The 27,143-nt window shown below is 39.2% G+C and overlaps 1 protein-coding gene across 1 annotated transcript in view; it reads left to right on the top strand.

The window, feature by feature from the left end:
• Window positions 1–27,143, top strand: part of chd1 (chromodomain helicase DNA binding protein 1) — a 210,526-nt gene that overhangs the window by 108,250 nt on the left and 75,133 nt on the right. Inside the window, exons 10-17 of the mRNA XM_067982900.1 lie at window positions 7,114–7,292; window positions 8,876–9,003; window positions 9,516–9,732; window positions 10,481–10,570; window positions 11,890–12,080; window positions 19,047–19,235; window positions 20,199–20,361; window positions 21,954–22,106. Coding sequence (XP_067839001.1) covers window positions 7,114–7,292; window positions 8,876–9,003; window positions 9,516–9,732; window positions 10,481–10,570; window positions 11,890–12,080; window positions 19,047–19,235; window positions 20,199–20,361; window positions 21,954–22,106 — 1,310 coding nt within the window. The remainder of the gene's footprint in view (window positions 1–7,113; window positions 7,293–8,875; window positions 9,004–9,515; window positions 9,733–10,480; window positions 10,571–11,889; window positions 12,081–19,046; window positions 19,236–20,198; window positions 20,362–21,953; window positions 22,107–27,143) is intronic.

Here is a 27,143-nt window from a genome sequence, read left to right as displayed (position 1 = left end):
GTCACGTACAGAATACTGTAGAAAACCAGTAAGAATACAGAGAGTGCGGGGAGAAATTGAACAAGGATATAAGACAAGCAAAGAAAGAATAATGAGAAAAGATTAGCGGGTAACATAAAAGGGAACCCAAAAATCTTTTATAAACCTATAAAAGGATAGTTAAAGTAATGGTGGGGCCGATTAGGGACAATGAAGGAAATCTTGTGGAGGCAGAGGGTATGACTGAGATATTGAATGAGTACTTTGTATCTGTCTTCACAAAACAAGAGGATGAAATTAATGTTGCAGTAGAGGAGAAGGGAGTTAGAGATATTGGATAGGATAAACACAGACAGAAAGGGGTGCCAAATAGGTTGGCATCACTCAAATTTAACAAGACACCCTGTCCAGATGGGATGCATCCTAGGTTGCTGAGGAAAGCAAGGGTGGAGATAGCAGAAGCTCTGTCCACAATCTTTCAATCCTCCTTGGATATGGGCATGGTGCCAGAGGACTGGAGGATTGCAAATGTTACACCCCTATTCAAAAAAGGGGAGAAGGATAAACCTGGTAACTACAGGCCAGTCAGCCTAATGTCAGTGGTGGGAAATCTACTAGAGACTATTGTCAAGGACAAAATTAATTCTCACTTGGAGAAGCATGGGTTAATAAGGGACAGCCAGCACAGATATGTTACAGGCAAATCGTGTCTGACTAACCTGATTGAGTTCTTTGAAGTATCAGAGAGGGTTGATGAAGGTAGTGCAGTAGATGTTGCATATATAGACTTTCAAAAGACATTTGATAAAGTGCCACATAACAGACAGATTCGGAAAATAGAAACACATGGGATTAAAGGGATAACTTGGGTATGTAATTGGCTAGGGGATAGGAGGCAGAGAGTAGTGGTGAATGGATGTTATTCTGACTGGAAAGAAGTGGAGTCCCTTAGGAATTGGAACTAGGATCATTGCTTTTCTTGTTATATATAAATGACCTAGACTTGGGTAAAGGGAGTACAATTTCTAAGTTTGCAGATGATGCAAAACTTGACAACGTACTAAATAGTGAGGAGGATAGTAGCAGACTTCAGGAGGACATAGACAGACTGGTGAAATGGGCAGACACATGGCAGATGCAATTTAATGCGGATAAGTGTGAAGTGATGCACTTTGGGAGGAACAACGTGGAGAGGCAGTATAATCTAAATAGTACTATTTTGAGGGGGTTACAAGAGCACAGAGAGATGCGTATTCTTTGAAAGCGGCAGGGCAAGTTGATAAGGCTGTTCAGAAAGCATAAGGGATACTCAGCTTTGTAAATAGGGGCATTGAATACAAAAACAAGGAAATCATGCTGAACTGTTACAAATCACTGGTTAGGCCTCAGCTGAAGTATTGTTCTGGGCACCACACTTTAGGAAGGATGTCAAGGCCATAGAGAGGGTGCAGAGGAGGTTTACCAGGATGATACAAGGGATGAGGGACTTCAGTTATATGGAGAGATTGTTCTCAGAGCAGAGAAGGTTAAGGGGAAATCTTGTAGAGGTATTCAAAATAATGAGGGGTTTTGATAGAGCAAATAGGGGGAAACTGTTTCCTTTGGCAAATGTGTTGGTAACCAGAGGTCATAGATTTAAAATAATTGGCAAAAGAACTAGAGGGAAAATTAGAAACTTTTTCTCTCAGAGAGGTGTTAATATCTGGATTGCACTACCTGAAAGGGTGGTAGAAGCAGATTCCATAGGAACTTTCAAAAGACAATTGGACATGTACTTGAAAAGGACTAATTTGCAGGGTTATGGGGAAAAAGCTGGGGTGTGGGACTAAATTAGACTGCTCTTTTAAAGAGCTGGCAAGGCATGATGGGTCGAATGGCCTCCTTCTGTGCTGTAAGATCCTATGATGCTAAGGATGAGAGGGGATTTAATAGACCTTTTTAAAATTGTGACAGGTTTTAATGGGGTGAATAGGGAAAAAATATTTCCTCTGCTTGGCAAGTCATTGATGTGAGGGGTCATCAATTTAAAATGGTCATCCAAGGGAGTGATGAGAGGGGGTAGGATAATTATTTTTATGCAAAGTTGTTAAGAGTGTGGAATGCTTTGCCACCAAGCCTAGTTGAAGAGTTAAGGGAAGAGTAGATAAACATTTGAAACAGAGGAAGATGCAGTGCTATGAGGAGAAAGCAGGTCAGTGGGTTTAGTTTTGGATTGTTCTAGCAAAGAGCTGGCATAGAAACAATGGGCTGAATTATCTCTTTCAGTGCTGTAAGTTTCTATGGTTCTAACTGTGTATCGGTACCAGCTATGGTTCTAACTATGTATCGCTACCAGATATATACATATTTTATTCCAAATATGTATATCTTTTGGCAGAGTTAAGTTTTGAAATATGATTTTGATGACTGAAGCTGAAATATTCTGCAGAGCATAGCTGTAGATTGAGATACACAGCTGTATTGACTAAGTTCTGTGGTTGCATTCTGCCCACTTAAGTTTGCTAGGTACAGGTCAGAATGTTTTCATTTGACGAAAAAAAAGGTAAGAACGTTTTTTTTATTTCTCCTCGAGCTGTGGCAACACTAGCAAGGCAGCATTTATTGCCTATCTCTACTTGTCCTGAGAAGGCAGTGGTGTGGCTTTTACTTGAATCACTGCAGTCCTTTTGGTGATGGTGCTGGGTAGGGAATTCCAGGATATTGACCAGCAATGATGAAAGAAGGGCACTGTAGGTCCAAATCATGATGGTGTGTGACTTGGAAGGAAACTTGGAGGTGGTGATGTTCTTACAACGTTGCTTTTCTTGTCCTTCTCGATGGTAGAGATAGCAAGGGAGGGAGATAAGTGTTGTCAGAGTAACCTTGGTGAATTGCTGCAGGGCATTCTGTAGATTGTTACACTTGAGCCTTGTAGGTGGTGGAGAAGCTTTGAGAGGTCAAGAGTTGAGTCTCTCATCACAGAGCCTCTGCCCTGCTCTTGTAGCCATGATGTTAATATGACTGGACCACTTAAGCTTCTGGTCAATGGTAAACCCCTCGAGATGTTGATAGAGGAGAACTCGGCAACGATGGTGCTATTGAAGGTCAAGAGGAAATGGCTGGGCTTTTCTCCCGTTAGAGATGATCATTACCTGCATGAATGTTCCCTGCAATTTATCAGCCCAAGCCTGGATGTTGTCCAAGTCATGCTGTAGGCTGATTTTGACTGCTTCGTTGTCAAAGGAGTCGTGAATGGAGCTGTAAGGTCATAAGCAAACACCCCCCACTCTTGACCTTACATCAGAGAGGTGGTTATTGATGAAGCAGCTGGACGGGCCAAGGACACTTCCCTGAGAAATGCCTGCAGCAGTGTCATAGGGCTGTGATGATTGGCCGACTACCATGATCATCTTCCTTTTCATCTGGTATGATTCCAGCCAATTGAATGGTTTTTCTCTTGACCTCCATTAACCTCAGTTTTACTAGGGCGACTTGGTACCATACTCACTCAAGTTCTGGCTTAATGCCAAGGGCACTCTCACCTTTTCTCTGTTATTGAGATCATGTCCGTGTCTGGGTGAAGGCAGTGATAAGGCCTGGAGCTGTGTAGTTCTGGTGGAACTTGAACTGAGTCAATGAGCAGCTTATTTTGAGAGTGGGTGTTGATTGGCCCTGTTGACTTATACCATCACTTTTCTGATGACCGGGAGGAGGTAGATGGAGTGGTATATATATGGCTGGGTTAAATTTGTTCTGCTTTTTGTGGATAGGGCATACCTAGTCAATTTTCTACATTGTTAGGTAGGTGCCAGGATCGTAGTTGTGGTGGAATGGCTTGGCTAAGGGAGCGGCTAGTTCTGATGCACGGGTCTTCAGTACCACAGTTAAAAGTAAGAGGAAATTTAACAGCAAATTATTTACAAGCAGTACGTGTTGAGATTGTCTATAGATTCCAGATAACTGAGTGCTGTTTGGGGATAATAAATTATTTCATGTTCATTTAGTGCTAACCGGACAGGCTTACAGCATCTGATCATGTACTTGGCAACAAATCATAGTAATTTGATCAGAACAGAGGCCTGTTTTAATGTAATTTAAGCAAGCATGACCTTTTATTGATTCTCTGTTTATTCCAGCTGGTTCAGCTTTATTTTTGAACTCACCCAGTTAATATTGTATTTGTGCTCTCGTTCCCTGTGAATATGCTTAGCAAATCATCCCCATGTGTTTTGAAGTCTTTTTTACAATGTATTTATTGGTTTCCCTTGAAGAGTCATGTAAGCTGCCCATTTCTTTCAGCTTATGTTGAAGTGAATGTTCAGGGTGATGCCATCTAAGGAAATCTCTTAGTGCTTTTATTGGTATCCTTGGATTTTGTTCTTTTAGAAGCAGATTGCTGGAATTTTATTTTAAGTCTTTGCCAAGTATTTGTTAAAAGAAGGGCTGAAGTAAATTAAATGTTTATATTTATTAAAGTCTACAGGTAAGTATTTACCTTTTAATAATACTTATACAGTCTTGCCCCACTGGCAACCATGTTATGGTACAGATGTCCAAGGGGGAATTCCTTTGGCTTATAGTATAGTAGGTGCATAGACAAGCCCTTCAAATAGGAATATTTATTAAACTGAGACTTTTAAAACAAAACACATATGGAGATAATCTGTTGAAAAGAATTATTAATAATACTCAACTGAGTAACATCTAACTACTTTAAATGGACAATTCATGCATTTCAAAGGAAAATATATGTAAAACATAATTTAATTTTTTTTTTGTATCTACCATAAAAACGCTCAAATAGAAATCAAATCACAAGTAGCAGAAAATTTAGCACAGGACGTTATCTTCACATTAAGGGTACACAGGGCTGATAATATAGTAGGAAGCATCTGAAGTTTTTTGGGCATCGGGGCCCTGTATGGTCAGGTCTAAGATCTGAGACCCACTGCATGCCCAATGCAACCAGTGAATAACGAAGTGACCAAGAAGCACTTGACATGCTAGGACAGGGCTCATTAAAGCCAGAACTTTCTTTCAAATGAGACCGAAACCCCAAAATGTGAGTTGAGAGCCTGATCACCACTTCAGTTGTTAAAAATGGCCTGAGTTTAAATTAAAAGTTTTCTTTTGGGTGACCCTCTCCTTTAATAGGGCATTTTAGGTTTCATACCCCTTCATTAGCTTGGCCTCTAGCAGCCAGTTCTTAAAAGGGGTGTTTGTGCCCCAAGGGATTATTTTAAAATGGTGATGCTTTAGGGGTAATCCTTCCCTGGCTGCTGTGCTCGACATTCCAGTCCCTGACCTCCGTGAACCTCCCAGCACATGTACGAAATACCAATAGTGCCACTCAATTAAGTAAAGGATTGACCCTGCATTATTGTGTGAGGTCAGTTCACTGGGTACAAAGTACATTGAGAGCCAGATCCTAGGGGCAGTGGTACCCAAAGAACTTAAGCTGCATCCTACTGTATTATTAGCCCCCCATGTAGTCTAATGTGAAGAAAAAAATCCTGTTTTAAATTTTTTGCAACTTGTGATTTTTTTTTCATATTTGAAATGCCATAACCACCAATTCTAGAGAACTTTTGTGTGGTCCAGGTGACACTGCAGTGAGGAAGCATGGTGTCTATTGCACATACATCACATTCTCTGGCTTCATATCCAGAATGGCTTTTGTGATCACTTGTCCAGCGTCTGCCAGTGCAGAGACAGTGAGATTTTTAAAACTGGTAGGGTATTTTCAGATTCTATTATGTTTTCTATTATATATTCAGTTATTGACAATGAGAAAACAAGGTATCATAGAGAGAAATTTGCCACAGTATCATTTTGTTTTAAAAAAGTGAATTTAAAATCACTTTTCAAAAAAATTCTAATTTTATGTTTGAAATCTTTAGGTTTAGTTGCTAGGGTGTCCAAGCTAAATTGTATGTTAACCTGGGGTCTTGCAAGTTCAGCATTGAACGTTAATTCAACTTTCTGCACGGTATTAATGTAAGTAAATGTGAGGTGGTATATTTTGGTTAAATATTGTAAACAATTTTACAACACCAAGTTATAGTCCAGCAATTTTATTTTAAATTCACAAGCTTTCGGAGGCTTCCTCCTTCGTCAGGTGAACGATGTGAAAAACATTTTTCACATCGTTCACCTGACGAAGGAGGAAGCCTCCGAAAGCTTGTGAATTTAAAATAAAATTGCTGGACTATAACTTGGTGTTGTAAAATTGTTTACAATTGTCAACCCCAGTCCATCACCGGCATCTCCACATCTTGGTTAAATATGAATAGGGGAAAGTTAGGTAATGTAGAAGAGCAGAGGATGGTACATGTTCACAAGACCTTAAAAGCAGCACCTCGAGTAAATAAGATCATAAAAAATCTAATGGAATACTGGATTCTATGGTAAGAGTTAGAGAATATAAAAATTGTGATGGTGAATCTATATAAAATCTTCATAAGACCACAGTTGGAGTACTGTGCAGTTTTGGGCTCCACGCTATATGAAGAATGTTGAGGCATTAGAGAGGGTACAGCACAGATTCACTTGAATGCTGCCTGGTGTGAAGAAATACAAATACAAAGAAAAACTTGAAAAATTGGTGCCTTCATTAGAACAAAGGAGATTACAGAGTGATTTGATAGAGGTATTTAAAATTAAGAAGGAACAGGACAGAGAGGATAAAAACAGACTGTTTCTGGTGATTGAGGGGGGTAGAATGAGGGGGCATAGTTTTAAGATTAAATGTAAGATAATAAGAATGGAGAGCAGGTGAAACTTTTTTTTTTAAGTAGAGTGTTGTGAGGCTGTGGAGTTAGTGATGGAAGTAGACACTATGCCAAAATTTAATAATAGTTTAGATAGGTGGTTGTAGGAAAGGGGACAGAAAGGGATATGGGAACAGAGTGGGCACATGGATTAGGACTACTGTTTGTGTGAAGGATAAATGCCAACATAGACTGTTTGGGCCGAACTGCCTGTTTGTTGTAATCTCTATGTAATACCTTGTAAAATGGTGAGACTCTGAGAATTATGAATGAAAGAAACAATGTTGAAAGAACAGTATGGAAGACTGAATCTTTTGAGTGGTGTATATTTTTGACATTCTGTCAGGCAAGTCTTAGTTTAAATAATACTGTTAATTGTTTCCAGCACACTCCAACCAGAAATCTGCATCGGGGCATCCAGACTACTTGTGCAAATGGCAAGGCCTTTCATATTCTGAATGCAGCTGGGAGGATGGTGCTCTTATGTCTCGAAAGTTTCAATCACACATCGATTCGTATACAAACCGGAACCAATCCAAATCCATCCCCTTGAAGGAGTGCAAGGTAGTTAAATTTAAATATGTGGTTTCATACGAGTTTGTACACAGCTTAATATATAACTTATTTAATATAAAACTGATGTATGGTACTTTTACTTATGAAGAAGATAAAGTTTGTAATATGTACAGTCCACTTAAAATGAACTGAGTGGTCTTGGCCTGATTTGTTTGTCTGATGTCCATTATATCCTGACAAATTGACAACAGGCTCAGCAACAGAAAACAGACAGAAAAGAAAGAAAAGCTGCGACCAGTAATCAATTCTAGATGTCTGATAGTGTGTATTCAATCCACTAACCAAAAATAAGAAAAGAATCACTTGACATCATGTGGGACTTTGCAGTAAGCCAGAGTACAGTGGCAAGGGTTTATCGGCTGTGGAGCACTTTGGAACATCCTGAAGATATGAAAGGCGCTACATAAATGCAAGTTCTTCCTTTCTGGATTGTAGCAGATGCAAGATCCACTAAGGGTGGTGTTGAATAATGTTGACCTCAAGTAGAATATTTAGCATTAAACCTCAAAAATATAAAGGGGATTCCTTATCACGTGACTCTCTCAGATTGGGACTCCTCAGCACAGTTCTTTGACATTGGCAATGAATAGTGATCTCCCCTTGCACTTAAGGATTCAAATGTTGCTTTCAAACCCAGAAACTTTCCGGTCGATGGCTTGGCTACGGAGATGTACCTTGATTAGTTCTCGCAAGACATCCACTAATAGACGCTACAACACAATGTGTAATGATGTTGTACTAAGTCAGCTGGTCCTAATTTATGGATAGTCTGAAATGTCTCCAGCTTCTGTTCAACATTTGGTTCAAAACTTAATGCTATTTGGGCTCATGGCTATTTCAGTCATTCATGACTCATTTGCATCTTTTGGTTTTCCTTTTGATGTAACCTATTTGGAAATTGAACTTAGTTAGGTCCATTCTGATTCCCAAATGAGACCTTTATTTAATTCTTCAGAAGCTAATATACCCACGATTCAAACATCTTTTGAACATGTGAGTTTCAAAGATGGTTAAAATAAAGAAAGCAGGACTGTTGATAGTTTTGACTTGCGAAGTTAGTGCAAGTCCTGATAGTAGATCATCCATAATTGATTTGGCATTCTGACATTGTGAGTTTTTAACCTAAAGTTACTTCCCACTGCACTGAGAAATTGTCTCATCGTTTTATCCATTTAGTAGGAAATGGAATGACATTTGTACTGTGTGGATGCTCGCAGAAATGGGTATAAAATACCCATTTCATTAGGGGCTTAGAATCTCAGCAGAAATGGATTTCCTTGTGTGCACAAAGCAGTGCAAATTGGGGACTAAGCAACTGATAGCTACATGGGTGATGGGCAGCATCCTACAATTCTGCCATTTTGTAGGGAAGAATTCTAGGGGCAGTTTAAGGGTAAATAGCAGTAGTAGCAATAAGGGGAGGCTATTCTGTTCATTGTGCCCGTGATGAGGCATTTAATTTGTTCTATTGCTGCTTCCTGGATATCTGTTAATCAGATTCTAATTGATGGCATATAGCAAGGCTGTCTCATGGAGTAATCCTCACACATTTACTTTTGTTTCTAATGCAGGTCTTAAAGCAAAGACCCAGGTTTGTTACACTGAAGAAACAGCCAGCTTATATTGGAAGTTCTGATGTATTGGAGCTCCGAGACTATCAGTTAAATGGTTTAAATTGGTTGGCGCACTCCTGGTGCAAGTAAGTAGTTATGCAACCATGTTAGACATTTCAAGATTGTATTTGTAATTGTTTCATATGCTAGAATTGCTTGTCATTCGAACATTTGAGGCAAGGGGTAAAAAAAAAACAATTTTGATTTAAATATGTAGCCAAAATCATTCAGGAAAGTGAAATTAACTATATTTACACTCAATGGTATTGCAAGTTTTCTTTTTCTCATTGTGGAATGGTAATCAGTTTAGCACATTACCTATTTATATGTGCAAGATACATTAAGAATCAGATCTCTCAAATGGGAAATTTTCAGTTCTGAAGTACTTGTTAAAATTCCTGTCAGTTTTCTTGCACGTGTAGTGATGATTATAAAATGTGTAGTTGTGAAATACTTAAGCTAACATTAAACAATCTAAATGTTATGGTTTAACAACTCTCCCTGCATTTCATTCACTTAACAGTTTAGAAAAAATGAAAGTGAGCAGTTAAAATATGCTACTTTGCAATGGTCATTTATTACTGTCTTAATTTCATAGGAACAATAGCGTTATTCTCGCTGATGAAATGGGTCTAGGGAAAACCATACAAACCATCTCCTTCCTCAGCTATATGGTCCACGAGCACCAGCTGTTTGGTCCTTTCCTTTTAGTAGTTCCGCTCTCAACACTCACTTCCTGGCAACGAGAAATTGAGATGTGGGCACCTGAAATGAACGTCGTGGTTTACTTGGGTGACATCAGTAGCCGTAATATGGTAAATTGCTATTAGATATTATGTTTTGCTGCATCCAGCAATCTAGACTTTTTAGCCTTTAAGGGACACAGATTAACCTTGATAATAGCATATTCTGAATTACAGGGTCAGTGCAAAATGATGCATCAACTGATTTAGCATTAGCAATGGTGGAGGAGATCCACTAGTTCAAATTAGTTAATGTAAATTTGTAGGCTAAACAAATATCAGGTGGGATAATATCTTGTGTCTCGAACTATTTAATTCAGTTTTTCTGTGTGCTAAAATTTATTATCTTTATGGAGGTTTTTATGAAAGTGGTTCTGTGCAGCAACTTAAAAGTTTGACCATACGAAAATGATGACCAGGAAAAGACCCCCCCCCCCCCCTCCCCCATAGCTATGTAATCTCCTGGGAGAGGCAAAAAGCTCAGGGCCAATAAGGGAGAAAAAAAATCTGGAAAATTCCTCTTCGACCCCTTCAGGCGATCGAAACCAGTCCAGGTATCTGATGCGCTCTCTGCCCCAGCCAAGAACTGTTCCCTTTGAAGGCATGCAAAGAGTCAGCACACATTGCAAAAGCCGGCAATGCATTCCAGAATCAATGCTGTCTGGGAAAAGAACAGCTGCCTACTATCTAGCCTAATCTTAATCTTGTATAGTTTAAATGCATGTCCCCTGGTCTTCCCCAATCTGTCAGTGAAATAATCTATCAATAGGCATGCAATCCAGCCCATTCATTATTTTAAATGTGTTCGTTTTCCTACTAGATAAGAACATATGAATGGATGCATCCTCAGACTAAGCGGTTGAAATTCAATATCTTGTTGACAACATATGAGATTTTGCTGAAGGACAAGGTAGGTACGCAACCAGTTCTGTGTTTTTTTTCAAGTGGTAATCCTCACAAAGGAACATTTCCAGTGTAAGTCCTCGCTATACACTCACCCTAATAATGTTTCCTTTAAAAGCCAACTGTTTTGTATTTATAAGGATGCTACACTGCAAAAATCCTTCATATTTGTGGCGATTTTAATTATGCTAATTTTAATGTAATAATCCATGAGATCAAAATGCTTAACCAATGAAGCCGTTCTGTTTAGTGTGTATAGTTACACTGAAATTGAAGGAAATGGCAAAGGTGATACTAGGTCCAGAAATGCAATTCATAGCAGAGAGTATTCATAATAGCACACAGTGTGACTTAAAAAAGTTGGGAACTAAGGACTTGTCTGATGAGACCAGGATTTAGATTTAGATTTATGGAATATCATTACAGGCCTGGTTACTTTTCAAAAAAGTAAGTCCCGTGCACAGGATTCACTGAACACTTTCTAAATTTTCCACTTTTGGGGATGGGAAGTAGCAAACTCAATAAAGCAGCATATTTGAATGCTTCCTTTCATCTATGAAACATGAGTCTGAACCTAGCTAGCATTTATCATATAACATTTTCAATGGACAGTAGTCAAGGGAAAAGTCTGCTCACTAACTATGCAGTTTCATTCAGAAGCTAGATAGCTGCTTTAAGAAAACAGAAAATCACACGGTAGTAAATTATGTTATTCAGACAGTAGGGTTAAGACACATTATTGGGACTGGATGGATAAAAATCCAGCTTGAAAGCTCATAATATTGGTCATTTAAAAAAAAATGTTCACACTTTGGAACAGAGCTATGATCGCTAAATGGGTAAACACATCATTGTTTGAATACCAGCTTTCACCACCGTGGAAGACCCAAGATTTGGTCCATGTCTTTAATAAGTTAACAATATCTCTGGGCAAGGGAGAGGGAAAATCAGCTGTTATCAAATGACCTGTGTTTGGAAGTGTATGTGTGTCACATGAGATCATGATCAGGCTGAGCTGCGACAGCCCTGCATTTTATAGCCTGCTGACATTGCTTAGGCTCATGCATAAACAGCTGCCATTTGGGCAAGGTACAGGTGGATTGCCAACTTCTGTGGAACTGTATCCCAGCATGAGTCTCTGGATTCTGCATTTTTAATGTTAGAGTTTTTTTTAGACAACTGAATAGAAACATTGCAGCATTAAATGGTAAAAAATCCATTCCAAGGTTTAGACTTTTTCTGGACAAAAGTTCAAGATATGAAATGTGTCAGAAAATGTAGACTTCAGAATATTTTTAAATGTCACAACTTGACATTTTGTTTCAGTCATTCCTTGGAGGTGTAAATTGGGCCTTCATTGGGGTGGACGAAGCTCATCGTCTGAAGAATGATGACTCTCTCCTTTATAAAACCATGATGGACTTTAAATCGAATCACAGGCTGCTCATTACTGGGACTCCACTGCAAAACTCGCTGAAAGAACTCTGGTCCCTCCTTCACTTCATTATGCCGGAAAAGTAAGTGTGACTAAGAATTCAAGTTTGATAATATAGGAGCAAAAATGTATGGTAAGGTGTGTTACAGCTGGAAAGTTTAACTTCCTTTGGGAAAATATCTTAACCCAGGGGAGTTCTCCCCAGTGTCCTGGCCAACATTTATCCTTCAGCCAACATCACTAAAACAGATTCTCCGGTCATTAACTCATTGCTGATTGTGGGACCTTGCTGTGCACAAATTGGCCGCCTGGTTTCCTGCATCACAACAGTGACTTACACTTCAGAAGCACTTCATTGACTGTAAAGCACTTCGGAACATCCTGAGGTTGTGAAAGGTGCAATATAAATGCAAGTTTCTTTTTAAGCAACAAAATGAGTAGTTTCAAGTCAGCTTTTTACTCTTCCATCCCTAGCCCTTTGCTATTTCTCTGCTGCCTTGTGTTCTGATACTAATGTGGCCGGTTTGAGCTTTTGTTTACCCAGCTGACTCAACAACCACAAAGGCACGTTTTGTTTCCTTTTTGGATTAATTTTTCTTCTGCTTAAATTAACTTCAAGGAGACCTTGTTAATGTTTTATTTGCCAGGCAATGGTGTTAAAAACTATTTTACGGAACGGTGTATGTGTTTTATACTTGTATATTTTCAGTAAATACACAGCCTGATGCAATTAAAAAAATTAATTTATTTATTATTCCTGACAGCTCCAGTTTCCACAGGCTCCTGGTGTAATTTCAGGAAAAAAGGCTCAGGTTTTCACAAAACTATAGCTGAAGAATAGAAAAATTCTGGCATCAGCGAGTTTAACATCTCAGTGCTCTTCTCCTGCATAGTTAATGAGTATTTTATTTAAATGGTAGTGGGGAATTTGGCTTCATTTTTATACTGGAAAAACTAACAGGATAAAGAAACCTTTTTTTCCCTATGCAGAATCATTGGTCAATAGGACCATTGATTAAGCAGACACTCTCAAGCCTCTTGCACACTATTAACTATGGATACTGGTACAAATAGAATCTAACAGCTCCTTGTAATTTTCAAATGTACATAAACATTACTTAAAGTAATAAAACACACTGTCAGAACTTTGCAAAGCAATATTCATGAAAATTTCATTTTTCAGGAGCTGATGAACTTGTTGAAACTTTCCAGAATCAAGATGCTTTGCCACAGAGTAATCGACAAATATTTCAGCCCATTATCAAAACTGTTCAGATACCTTAAATGGCAGTTTGGCTCAGTTCAATTTCAGTTGAAATGTACAAATAGTCTGTCCAGAGCCATCATGAAAATGATGTACTCATTTCATGTACTCGCTTAATCAGTTCAAACAAATGATTATATTTGTCAGGAATAATACACCAAAAATTATTAGCATTAACTAATTTAACTGTTTAATTCTGGTGTCAGACTGTGTATTTAAAATCTCTCTCACTCACTCACACACACACACCAATTATTCTTAGCAGCTACATTCCAGCGTTAAAGAAATGTGAAAGTGCAGATGCTGCAGATTAGAGGTGGGATGGGGTCCATTTTTATATGGTATGTATCCTTCCATGCTCAGCATAAAGTGTTTGTAAATGAGCTTGTGCAAACATCCGAACTGGCTACATTTTATTTGGGTAGACCTAATGGGATACCTAATGTCCTGTGCACAATGGGGAGAAGAGCAAATTTAGCGAAGCACAGTGCAGCAAACCTGTGCTTTGCACCTCATGCACTGGATACCGCAGTAAGCCACTCAGGAGCTTCTATTTAGCTGCTCACCACAATGCCTGATTCCAACTACGTTGCTACTTTATTGTGTAGTAACGGTAGCTTCAAACTCATTTCATATCGCCGCCTGCAGTGAAACTCCGATAGCACTGTTGTAGTGGACCAGCTCTGTGATCTTAATAGAAATCATTTTAAATTGCGCTGCCAATGGAGAGACAGAAGGGCCTACTCCTGTTCCTATGTTGCTATAAAAATAATGTACTGCTATAAAATAAAATGCATAGATTATCAGGTAAAATTAGGTGCCAAGAGCATCAGAATTTTATTTTAAATGTTGGTCCTTTGTCATGCTAGGCAAGAATCAGTGCCGTTTCTCTATGGAGAAAAAATATAGTTTCAGCAAATCAGAGAGAAGGGAGGGAGGGAATATTTTTAATGTACCAAGTACTTTTGTCACTTTTCTTAGTAGTGATTTGAGGTTATAACTTAAATTTGCATGCATTTCATTTTTGTAATGTCTATGCATGATAAGCAGTAGTCCATATGATTTTTTGAGTACTCCAATAAAATGGTTCCTTTCTGGCTCTGCTGTAACTCTCAGTTCAAGTCTCTCCAATTTTGTGGCAGAAGCTGTAATGAATCTGGTCTTCCCATATATAGTTGTTATGTAACACAATCATCATTAAAAGTTAACAATTTAACCCATCAAATTATTGACACACATCAATTAGTATTCCGCGCATTTTGTAATCCAAATACAATTTCCTCCACCCGTGAAGAAGACCCTCACAACTGGCTTTTATTCTTGGCAAATGATCATAAATGGCCTATATATGTCTCGGCTGAGTTCTCATGATTGAGATTTTTAATAGCAGTGGCAATTTTACTTTGTGCTGTAGTAATTCATTTTTGAATGAAAAGCCCGACAAGAGAGGAAGCAGTGCTGGATCTAGTAATGGGAAATGAACCAGAACAGTTAAGAGAAGTAAACATGGGGGAGCATCTAGGCAATAGCGATCACAACATAATAAGGTTTAAGGTAAAGACTGAGGAGGACATAAGAAAGACAAAGACCAAAGTAATAAATTGGAAAAAAGCTGATTTTGAGGGGATGAGAATGGAACTTGTAAAAAATTTACTGACAAAGAAATAGAACAGCAATCGGAAACATTTAAAATGGTGATCAGTAGAGTCCAGGAGAAATATATCCTACTAAAAAGAACAAACTTGCCAGTAATGATACACCATGAATAATAAAGAAATAAGGGCAAAATTGAAACTGAAGAAAAAGGCATACAACTAAGTATGTAGACAACAAAGGAGAGGATGACAAAACGGTATATGAAAATGTTAGGAAAGAAGTCAAAAAAACAATTAGGAAGGCAAAAAGAAACCACAAAATTAAATTATCAAGGAATATTAAAAAAAATCGTAAAGTATTCTACAGACATAAATAACAAAAGAAAAATCAGAATAGGGATAGGGCCACTAATACTCACAGGCGATACCATCGAAATGGCAGAAATATTAAATAATTATTTTGCTTCAGTATTTACCAGGGAGACTAATATAAGAACATAAGAAATAGGAGCAGGAGTAGGCCATATGGCCCCTTGAGCCTGCACCGGCATTCAATAAGATCATGGCTGATCTTCTACCTCAACTCCACTTTCTTCATTCCTTTAGTGTTCAAAAATCTATCGATCTCAGTTTTGAATATACTCAACAAATGAGCATCCACAGCTCTCTGGGGTAGAGAATTCCAAAGATTCACTATCCTCTGAGTGAAGAAATCTTTCCTCATCTCAGTCCTAAATGGCTAACCCCTTATCCTGAGACCATGACCCCTAGTTCTAAACTCTCCAGCCAGGAGAAACAGCTCCTCAGCATCTATCCTGCCAAGCCCTCTAAGAATTTTATATGTTTCAATGAGATCACCTCATTCTTCTAAACTCCAGAGAATATAGGCCCATTCTACTCAATCTCCCCTCATAGGACAACCCTCTCATCCCAGGAATCAATCTAGTGAACCTTCATTGCACCCCGTCTAAGGCAAGTATATCCTTTCTTGGGTAAGAAGACCAAAACTGCACACACTACTCCTGGTGTGGTCTCACCAGAGCCCCATGTTAATTGCAACAAGGCTTTCTTACTCTTAACCTTCATTACAAGGAGTTGGAGTATAACATACCATTTGCTTTCCTAATTGTTTGCTGTATCTGCATGTTAACTTTGTGATTCGTGTACAAGGACATCCAAATCCTTCTGAATACCAACATTTACTAGTCTCTCACCTTCTTAAAAAAAAAATTCTGCTTTTCTATTCTTCCTACCAAAGTGAATAATTTCACATTTCCCCACATTATACTCCATCTGCCACCACCTTGCCCGATCACTTAACCTGTCTGTCTCTTTGTAGTCTCTTTGCATCCTCCTCACAGCTTATTTTCCCACCTAGCTTTGTATCATCAGCAAACTTGGATACATTACACTCGGTCCCCTCATCTAAGTCATTGATATAAATTGTAAATAGCTACGGCCTGAGCACTGATCCTTGCGGCACCCCACTAGTTACAACCTGCCAACTCGAAAATGACCTGTTTATTCCTACTGTCTGTATTCTGTCCGTCAACCGATTCTCAATCCTTGCTAATATATTGTCCTCAATCCCATGAGCCCTAATCTTGTGTAACAATCTCTTGTGAGGCATCTTATCGAATGCCTTTTGAAAATCCAAATATACTACATTCATTGGTTCCCCCTTATCTACCCTGCTAGTCACACCCTCAAAAAAAACTCTCATAGATTTGTCAAACACGATTTCCCTTTCATAAAACCGTGTTGACTCTGCCTAATCATATTATGATTTTCTAATTGCCCTGTTACTGCATCCCTAATAATAGATTCTAGCATTTTCCCTACTACTGATGTCAGGCTAACTAACCTATAGTTTCCTGTTTTCTCTCTCTCCCTCCTTTCTTGAATAGCGGGGTTACATTTGCTATCTTCTAATCCACGGGGACCGTTCTACAATCTAGGTAATTCTGGAAGATCAAAACCAATGTATCCACTATCTCTGCAGCCACCTCTTTTAAAACCCTAGGATGTAGGCCATCAGGCCCAGGGGATTTGTTGGCTTTTAGTCCCATTAATTTCTCCAGTACTTTTTCTTTACTAATATTAATTACTTTAAAGTTCCTCCCTCTCATTAGACCCTTGATTCCCCACTATTTCCGGTATGTTTTTTGTGACTTCTATTATGAAGACAGATGCAAAATATTTGTTTAATATCTGTGCCATTTCCTTATTTCCCGTTTTTGATCTCTTCTAATGTCATTATGGTGGACATGACATTAGGAGAAGAGATCAAAAAAGATGTAAAGACACTTAAGATAGAAAGGGGGGAGATAATAAACTAATGAAACTTAGAGAGGATAAAACCCCAGGTCCGGATGGATTACATCTGCGCATATTAAAAGAAGTTACGGAAGAGATAGCAGAAGCACTATTACATATATATAAAAATTCATTAGAAAAGGGAATAGTGCCAGAGGACTGGCAGACACCTAATGTGATTCCTGTATTTAAAAAGGGAGATAGAACAAGTCTAGGGAACTACAGACTAATTAGATTAACGTCGGTGGTAGGAAAGATAATGGAATCCATACTCAAAAGATGTAATAGAGAAACATCTCGAAACTGAAAATATAATAAAGAATAGTCAGCACGGATTTCAAAAGGGAAGGTCATGCTTGACCAACCTTATTGAAATCCTTGAAGAAGTTACAGGAAGGATAGACAAGGGCAATGTAGTAGAGGTAATATATTTGGATTTTCAAGAAGCCTTCGATAAGGTACTGCATAATAGACTCATGACTAAGGTCAGCGCACATGGAGTCGAGACGGGTAGCAGAATGGATAACAAGCTGGCTACAAAACAGAAGAGAGAGATTAGGGGTTAAAGGTAGTTACTCAAACTGGCAAAAGGTGGGAAGTGGTATTCCACAAGGATCGGTGCTGGGACCTCTGGTGTTCACCGTATACATAAACGATTTGGAATCAGAAGTACAATTTTAAAATTTATGGGTGGCACCAAATTGAGGGGTATAGTTAGTACTGAGGAGGACTGCAACAAAATGCAGGAAAACATTAAACTTGCACAATGGATGTGAAATTGGCAGATGAATTTCAATATAGATATGTGTGAAGTGATACATTTTGGTATGAATAATAAGGCCATATATTCCTTGGAAAATAAGAGTCTAAACGATGTAGAGGTTCAGAGGGATTTAAGGGTACAGAGACACAAATCGCTAAAAACACCAACGCAGGTTAATAAGGCCATTAAAAAAAAAGCAAACCAAGCACGGGTTCATTTCTAGAGGGATAGAATTGAAAAGCAGGGAAGTTATGCTAAACTTGTACAGAACCTTATTTAGACCGCACTGGAGTATTGCAAACAGTTCTGGTCTCCACACTATAAAAAGGACATAGAGGCATTGGAGAAGGTGCAAAAAAGATTAACTGGGATACCACCAGAAATGAAAGGTTATACCTATCAGGAAAGATTGAATAGGCTGAGGCTGTTTTCTCTAGAAAAGAGAAGACTGAGGGGTGACCTGATAGAGATAAGATTATTAAAGGGTTTGTTAGGATAGACGTAGAGAAGATGTTTACACTTGCAGGGGAGACCAGAATTAGGGGCCATAAATATGAGATAGTCACTAACAAATCCAATAGAGAATCCAGTTGAAACTTCTTCACCCAGAAATCGGTAAGAATGTGGAACTCACTACCACAAGGAGTAGTTGAGGCCATTAGCATAGATGCATTTAAGGGAAAGCTAGATAAACACATGAGGGAGAAGCGAATAGGATATGTTGATAGGGTTGGATGAAGAAGGGTGGGAGGAGGCTCATGTAGGGAATAAACACCAGCATGGACCTATTGGGCTGAGTGGCCTGTTTCTGTGCTGTACATTGTTTGTAATTCTTTGTGTCTTGGTTAACATTTTATGTACAAAGCAAATGGTTAAAAGCATGTTTCCGTGAGTTAAATCATTGATTTGAAAGGTTTTTCTGGTCTCAGTAACTTATAAAGAATTTGTTTTTGCGGCATCGACAATATAAAAACTTTGAAGAAAATTGTCATGAAAATTTACTCATCGGATAAATTTGCTGCCAGTAATTGCCATGAAGTAATTTTATTTGTGAGTAGCTTATTAGAGATGTTACTGAATAAAAATGATATTTCTGTTTGGGGGTAAAAGATTTTCATCCTGGGAAGTGTTTGAAGAGGAACATGGTAAAGGAAGAGAAGTTGGATACACAAGCCTTCACCGGGAACTGGAGCCATTCTTGCTGCGGAGAGTGAAAAAGGACGTTGAGAAATCTCTACCTGCTAAAGTTGAACAAATCTTGCGAGTGGAGATGAGTGCAGTGCAAAAGCAATACTATAAGTAAGTAATGACTCAAAAACAAATTGCTGCAAATTTTAGGATCTAATTCTTTATTTTCAAAGATGGTACATAACAAAAACAATTTGGATTGGCTAAACTGTGAATACTTGAACAGTATTTGTGGATCGTGTCCAAAAATTATGAGGCGTTAAGTTAAAGATTTTTTTAAAACTGCGAATGCTTGAAACTCTCAGGTCTGTTAGCATTTGTAAATAGCAACGGTAAATTAATGTTTCAGGTGTAGGCCCTTCTTCAGAATGCTGGCAATGTTTTGCATTCTGATGAAGGGGCTACACATGAAGTGTTAATCTGTCTTTTCTCTTTTCAGATGTTGACAAACCTGTGTATTTAAAGCATTATCTGTTTTTATGGCAAACTAGCTTGAGAGAGAACCAAGGCACCTTGTATTACAGTTTCTCTCATGGTAAATCTGTGTGTGGGATGCCATCCTACGCCACTCTTTTGAATATCCTAACTGTCTCAAAGCTACGGGGAGGTCATTCAGAGAGGAAGAAAAGGGGGAAAGATACTATCTCTTCGATCTTGAACTCAGCTACTCCAAATGTACTTTTAAGAGCTTAACTGGGTAAAATGAGAATTAAAAAAAATACCATTTGGCAAAAAAAAAGCCAAAAGTGCATAAACTTTTCTTTGAGTCCTTATGGAGATATGTAGTGCATAACAAATGTTCAATACGTTTATAGGTGCTGAATGGATAAATGAACGGTTATCTATAGCATTCGTTAGATGTTTGACATTGGCTTAGTATTGTGTAATGTTTGTGTATTGAGCTATGATTTTTTTAAAGTTCAAACTCCTGGACATTAAACAGCCTTCTATGAAATAACCTCCGAGATGTAAGAAATAGTTCAGTTGTGAACAGACTGAAGTTGGTTGGCAGTAATTACTGTTGCTTTTTGTTATAATGTTGGTATTAATTGTCACTATCTTGAAATACAATAGATGGATTTTAACCAGGAATTACAAAGCCTTGAGCAAAGGGAGTAAAGGCAGCACTTCCGGCTTTCTCAATATCATGATGGAACTTAAAAAGTGTTGCAACCATTGCTACCTCATTAAACTGCCAGAAGATAATGATTTCTATAACAGACAGGAGGCCTTACAGGTATGATTTCAGAGAGCGCGCGCTTGGAGTGTGTATTCGCACTGCAGTGATCTGTATGTGCACGGCAGTTTGTGTGTGTGTGTTGTGATTTCAGCGCGTATGCACTGGATTAGAGGCAGTCTGTGTTAATGATTTTAAAAAGAAGTATTTTAAGACTTGACTGTTAAACGGCTTTGTTGATCTGTTATTTATCTCCATTGGCTCAAAAGACCTGAACTTAGTTATATAACTTTACTGCCCAAAATTTAAATCTGATCTGTTTGGAATATGTGTTTCACATTCCAACATCTGTGACATCTGATGAGTAAGGACATCATAAACGTAACAACAAATTTTTTTTTTTTTGGTGGGTGGGTGGGGTGGGGATAGATCTGAGTTTATCCAAATCAAGTAAATCTTTTAACTCTATGTTTAGGTCGTAGTGTGATGCATACTCAAAACCTACAGAAAGTGTGTACTGGTTTAACAGGTATTCACTTTTGTCTACCTTTCAAACTAGCTCAAATACTTTCCTAATTTAAAAAAAGAGTTACTGGCACCTTTTAAAAATTTATTCTTGATGGGAAGTGGCCATCGCTGGCAAGGTCAGCATTTATTGCCCATCTCTGAGAAGGTGGTGATGGTCCCTCTTCTTGAACCGTTCGTTATTCTTATCGTAGTTTGATACACTGAATGGCTTGCTAGGCTGCTTCAGAGAAGCAGCTAAGAGTCAAACACATTGGTTTGGGACTGGAGTCACATATAGGTCAGACCAGTAAGGACAGCAGGTTTCCTTCCTTAAGATACATTAGTGAATCACTTGGGTTTTTACAACAATCCGACAGCGTCGTGGTCACTTTTTTACAAATGCCAGCTTTTTGTTTCCAGATCTTTTTAAACTGAATTCAGATTCTCAAATTGTCACGGTGGGATTTGAACTCAGTGTTCTCAGGATTACTAGTCCAGGCCTGTGGATTTCTAGTCTAGTAACGATCATTTACAGCAGGTAATTTTGACTTTGGGCGATAGTGTAAAACAGGCAATATTGGCTCAGCCGCCCGTTAAACACCTCTCCCGATTTTAGTTTCCTTTGACTTCAGTGGGAGAGGTGTTTAAAGGGTGGCCGGGCTGATATCGCCCGTTTTACACTATCGTCCAAAGACAAAATTACCCCTTCACTGTGCTGTATAAATAAGACGATATGTAAAAGTTTTATTGTTTCTCGGTGCATCTGTGAAACCTTGTTATTGCTCAGGTCTGTTCAATAGGAAAATTATATTGATTACCGAGTTTAACTAATTTTTCTGGATACACTTTTGTGAAATATACATACATCAGATTAATGAGGTGTAACTCTACCATGAAACTTATATAATCACCTTCATGACTTAATTGATATTCAAAATATTGGTACACTTGTTGGATGGTTCCACTTTTAACTCTTAACAGAAAAGGTAGGAGAAAGCCTGCAGCGTACATTTATGAATTTTAAATGTTTGTAATTATAATGCTACAAAACATTCTCTGAAATTAAGCATGGCCTCTGAAGGTAATTCAATTGGCTATACATGTAACTAGTCTCTCTCATTTTTCCTAATATCTTGTTTTTCTAGCATTTGATTCGTAGTAGTGGGAAGTTGATATTGTTGGACAAGCTGCTTTGTCGACTAAAGGAGCGAGGCCACAGAGTTCTTATCTTCTCTCAGATGGTTCGGATGCTGGACATTCTAGCAGAATATTTGAAATGTCGACAGTTCTGTTTCCAGGTCAGTGTTCTCTCTGGAGTTATAAAGCATATGGGAAAATTTACGCGTGACTGGAGATAGCAATGCATTTGGATGATAGTGTAAAATGGTCATTCACGTTGTACCACAACGAGTACCAACGGTAATATAACAAAATCATGGAGCACGATGACACATTGGAGTGCCAATATATGGCATCTTAGAATGAAAGAATACAGGATTAATCCCCCCTCCCTGTTCTGTTGAGTTCCCAATCTCAACCAAGTTGCATATGGAGGTCCTAAGTGGAGACCAGACATTTTCCTACTGAGTCCAGATCAGTTGATGAGTTTCCTGCATCCCCTACTGCATGTAGTTACGTGTAGCATTGGTGGTCTGGGAGCAGGCACCGTTGAAGTGCAGGATCCAAAGAGGACTTGCAAGGGAGAAACGTATTGGCAGGAAAAAACTTGCATGCCTTAAATTGCAGCATGATTGGAAAGATGGAAATTTTCAGAAGTGCCATTGTAAGGATCCAACAGACTCATTACCGCCACAGCCGTTGATAATCCAAATTACGTGCTTACAAACAGTTTTTCTTTGCAGCAGGGCACTGGTGGCATTGCGATTCACCATACAGAGAGCTCCTGATCTCACCTGGGCTCTGAACTGAGCAGAAGTTAGGTATATCTGCACTGACGAAGGAGGGAAAAGCTCGAGAGAAAACAAATGAACCTTGGATTACTCTTGAAACGATCCAAATAACTAGTAACAGTGCAAATTTGGAAAAGGCATAGCAGTAGGTTATCCATTCTCCTCCTTAGGAAGAAAATCTTGTCATTGTGCAGTGACGTCTTCTGAGAAGATCTTCAATTATTACTGAACTGCAATCACAGTATCATAGTAGGTACAGCACAGGAGAAGGCCATTCAGCCCATTGTGCCTGTTCCGGCTCTTGGAAAGAGCTATCCAATTGGTCCCATTCCCCTGCTTTTTCCCCAAAGCCCTATAAATTTTTTTCCCTTCAAGTATTTATCTAATTCCCTTTTGAAAGTTACTATTGAATCCTGCTTCCACCATCCTTTCAGGTAGTGCATTCCAGATCAATACAACTCGCTACGTAGAAAAATATTTCCTCATGTCACCTCAGGCTCTTTGACAATCACCGTAAATCTGTGTCCTCTGGTTACTGACTCTTCTGCCACTGGAAACAGTTTCTCCTTATTCTATCAAAACCATTCATGATTTTGAACACCTCCATCAAATCCCCCCTTAACTTTCTCTGTTCGAAGGAGAACTTCTCCAATCTCCCTACATAACTGAAGTCCCTCATCCCTGGTACCATTCTAGAATCATACAATGGTTACAGCACAGAAGGAGGCGATTCGGCCCATCACGCCCGTGCCGCCTCTTTGTAAGAGCAATCCAGTTAGTCCCATTTCCCCGCTCTTTCCCCATAGCCTTGCAAATTGTTTCCCTTCAAGTATTTATCCAATCCCTTTTTGAAAGCCACGATTGCATCTGCTTCCACCATTTCAGACAGCGCATTCCAGATCATAACGACTCGCCGCGTAAAGTTTTTCCTCATGTTACCTTTGGTTCTTTTGCCAATCACCTTAAATCCGTGTCCTCTGGTTCTCGACCCTTCCGCTAATGGGAACAGTTTCTCTTTATTTACTTTATCTAAACCCATCATGATTTTGAACACTTATGTCAAATCTCCTCTCAACCTTCTCTGCTCTAAGAAGAACAACCCCAGCTTCTCTGGTCTATTCAGATAACTGAAGTCCCTCATCCCTGGAACCATTCTAGTAAATCTTTACTGCACCCTCTCTAAGGTCATCATATCCTTCCTAAAGTGAGGTGCCCAGAATTGGACATTTTACTCCAGTTGTGGCCAAACTAGTATTTTATAAAGGTTCAACATAACTTCTTTGCTTTTGTACTCTATGCCTCTATTTCTAAAGCCCAGGATCCTGTATGCTTTTTTAACCGCTTTCTCAACCTGTCCTGCCACCTTCAAAGATTTCTGCACATATTCCCCCAGGTCTCTCTGTTCCTGCTCCCCCTTTAGAATTGTACTATTTAGTTTATATTGCCTCTCCTCATTCTTCCTGCTGAATGTATCATTTCGCACTTCTCTTGTGTTAAATTTCATCTGCCATGTGTCCGCCTATTCCACCAGCCTGTCTATGTCTCTTGAAGGCTATATCCTCCTTACTGTTTACTACACTTCCAAGTTTTGTGTCATCTGCAAATTTTGAAATTGTGCCCTGTACACCCAAGTCCAAGTCATTAATATATATCAAGAAAAGCAGTGGCCCTAGTACCGACCCCTGGGGAACACCACTGTACACCTTCCTCCAGATCGAAAAACAACAGTTCACCACTACTCTGTTTCCAGTCACTTAACCAATTTCATATCCATGCTGCCACTGCCCCTTTTACTCCATGGGCTTCAGTTTTGGTGACAAGCCTATTATGCGGCACTTTATCAAACCTCTTTTGAAAGTCCATATACACATCAATCGCATTGCCCTCATCCAACCCTCTGCTACCTCATCAAAAAACTCAAATCAAGTTAGTTAAACATGATTTGCCTTTAACAAATCCGTGCTGGCTTTCCTTTATTAATCCACACTTTCCAAGTGACTGTTAATTTTATCCCGGACTATCATTTCGAAAAGCTTCCCCAACACCGAGGTTAAACTGGCCTGTAGTTGCCGGGTTTATCCTTACACCCTTTTCCACCTTTTTATTTCTGGTTTTATTTGAAGAGATTAAGTCTTTTCCAGCTAAGTAACTCCCAACACTTTTTTGTACTCACAAAATCATGCACTTGAGCTGATCTATGCAAATAATTTGTTTATTCTTGTCCAGTGGAGAAATGATGGTTGCCGGACAATGTTTCTTCCATTTGTGAGCTGATCTTTATAAATCTCTAAATTTGCAGGGAAATTACAGAGAGGTGCAAAAGCTATAGAGTAGTGATAACTGGGGACTTCAACTATACTAATATAGACTGGGATAACAATATAAGGGGCAAAGAGGGAGGAGGAATTTTTGGAATGTGTTCAGGATAACTTTCTTAACCAATATGTTTCTGGCCCAGTGAGGAAGGCGGCATTGCAGGACTTGGTTCTAGGCAATGAGATGGGCCATGTGGAGCAAGCTTCGGTGGAGGAGCATTTAGGGAGCAGCGATCGTAGTATCATAAGGTTCAGAATAGCTATGGAAAAGGACATGGACCACTCTAAAGTAAAAATACTCAATTGGAGGAGGGCCAATTTCAATGGGATGAGAACAGATCTGTCCCGGGTAAATTGGAATCAGAAATTGACAGGCAAAACTAAAATTTAACGGTGGGCGGCCTTTAAAGAGTAGATGGTTCGGGTACAGTCGAGGCACATTCCCATGAGGCAGAAAGATAGGGCAACTAAAGCCAGAGCTCCCTGGATGACAAAAGAGATAGTGAGTAAGATGAAATGGAAAAAAAGGGGCGTATGACAGATGTCAGGTTGATAACACAAGTGAGAACCAGGCAGAATATAGGAAATTTAGAGGAGAAGTTTAAAAGGAAATAAGAGGGGCAAAGAGAGAGTATGAGAATAGACTGGCGGCTGACATAAAAGGGAATCCAAAAGTCTTCTACAGGCATGTAAACAGTAAACGGGTAGTAAGGGGGGGAGTGGGGCGATTAGGGACCATAAAGGAGATCTACTCAAGGAGACAGAAGGGATGGCCGAGGTACTAAATGAGTACTTTGCATCTGTCTTTACCAAGGAAGAAGATGCTGCCAGAGTCTCAGTAAAGGAAGATATAGTTCAGATACTGGATGGGCTAAAAAATATCATAAGATCATAAGAGATAGGAGCAGGAGTAGGCCATTTGGCCCCTCGAGCCTGCTGCACCATTTAATGAGATGATGGCTGATCTGATTTTTACCTCAACTCCACTTTCCCGCCCTTTCCCCATATCCTTTGACTCCCTTGCTGATCAAAAATTTGTCTAACTCAGCCTTGAATGTATTCAATGACTCAGCCTCCACAGCTTTTTGGGGTAAAGAATTCCAAAGATTCACGACCCGCTCGGAGAAGAAATTCTTCCTCATTTCCTTCTTAAACGGGCGACCCCTTATTCTGAGACTATAGGAACAGGAGTAGGCCATTCAGGCCCTCGTGCCTGCTCCGTCATTTGATAAGATCATGGCTGATCTGTGATCTAGCTGCATATACCTGCCTTTGGCCCATATCCCTTAATACCTTTGGTTGCCAAAAAGCTAGCTATCTCACATTTAAATTTAGCAATTGAGCGAGTATCAATTGCCGTTTGCGGAGGAGAGTTCCAAACTTCTACCACCCTGTGTGTGTAGAAATGTTTTCTAATCTCACTCCTGAAAGGTCTGGCTCTAATTTTTAGACTGTGCCCCCTACTCCTAAAATCCCCAACCAGCGGAAATAGTTTATCCACCCTATCCGTTCCCCTTAATATCTTATAAACTTCGATCAGATCACCCCTTAACCTTCGAAACTCTAGAGAATACAACCCCAATTTGTGTAATCTCTCCTCGTAACTTAATCCTTGAAGTCCGGGTATCATTCTAGTAAACCTACGCTGCACTCCCTCCAAGGCCAATATGTCCTTCCGAAGGTGCCGTGCCCAGAACTGCTCACAGTACTCCAGGTGTGGTCTAACCAGGGTTTTGTATAGCTGCAGCATAACTTCTGCCCCCTTGTACTCCTATTACTCTAGATATAAAGGCCTCCATTCCATTAGCCTTCTTGATTATTTTCTGCACGTGTTCATGACACTTCAATGATCTATGTGCCTGAATGCCGAAGTCCCTTTGGACATCCACTGTTTTTAACTTTTTACCATTTAGAAAGTACCCTGTTCTATCCTTTTTTTGATCCAAAGTGGATGACCTCACATTTGTCTACATTGAATTCCATTTGCTACAGTTTTGCCCATTCACCGAATCTATCAATATCCCTTTGTAATTTTATGTTTCCATCTACACTGCTTACAATGCCACCAATCTTTGTGTCATTGGCAAACTTAGATATGAGACTTTCTATG

The sequence above is a fragment of the Heptranchias perlo genome, chromosome 4 (genome assembly GCF_035084215.1).
Source record: "Heptranchias perlo isolate sHepPer1 chromosome 4, sHepPer1.hap1, whole genome shotgun sequence".
NCBI lineage: Eukaryota > Metazoa > Chordata > Chondrichthyes > Hexanchiformes > Hexanchidae > Heptranchias > Heptranchias perlo.
This window is presented reverse-complemented; position numbering and strand designations above follow the sequence as displayed.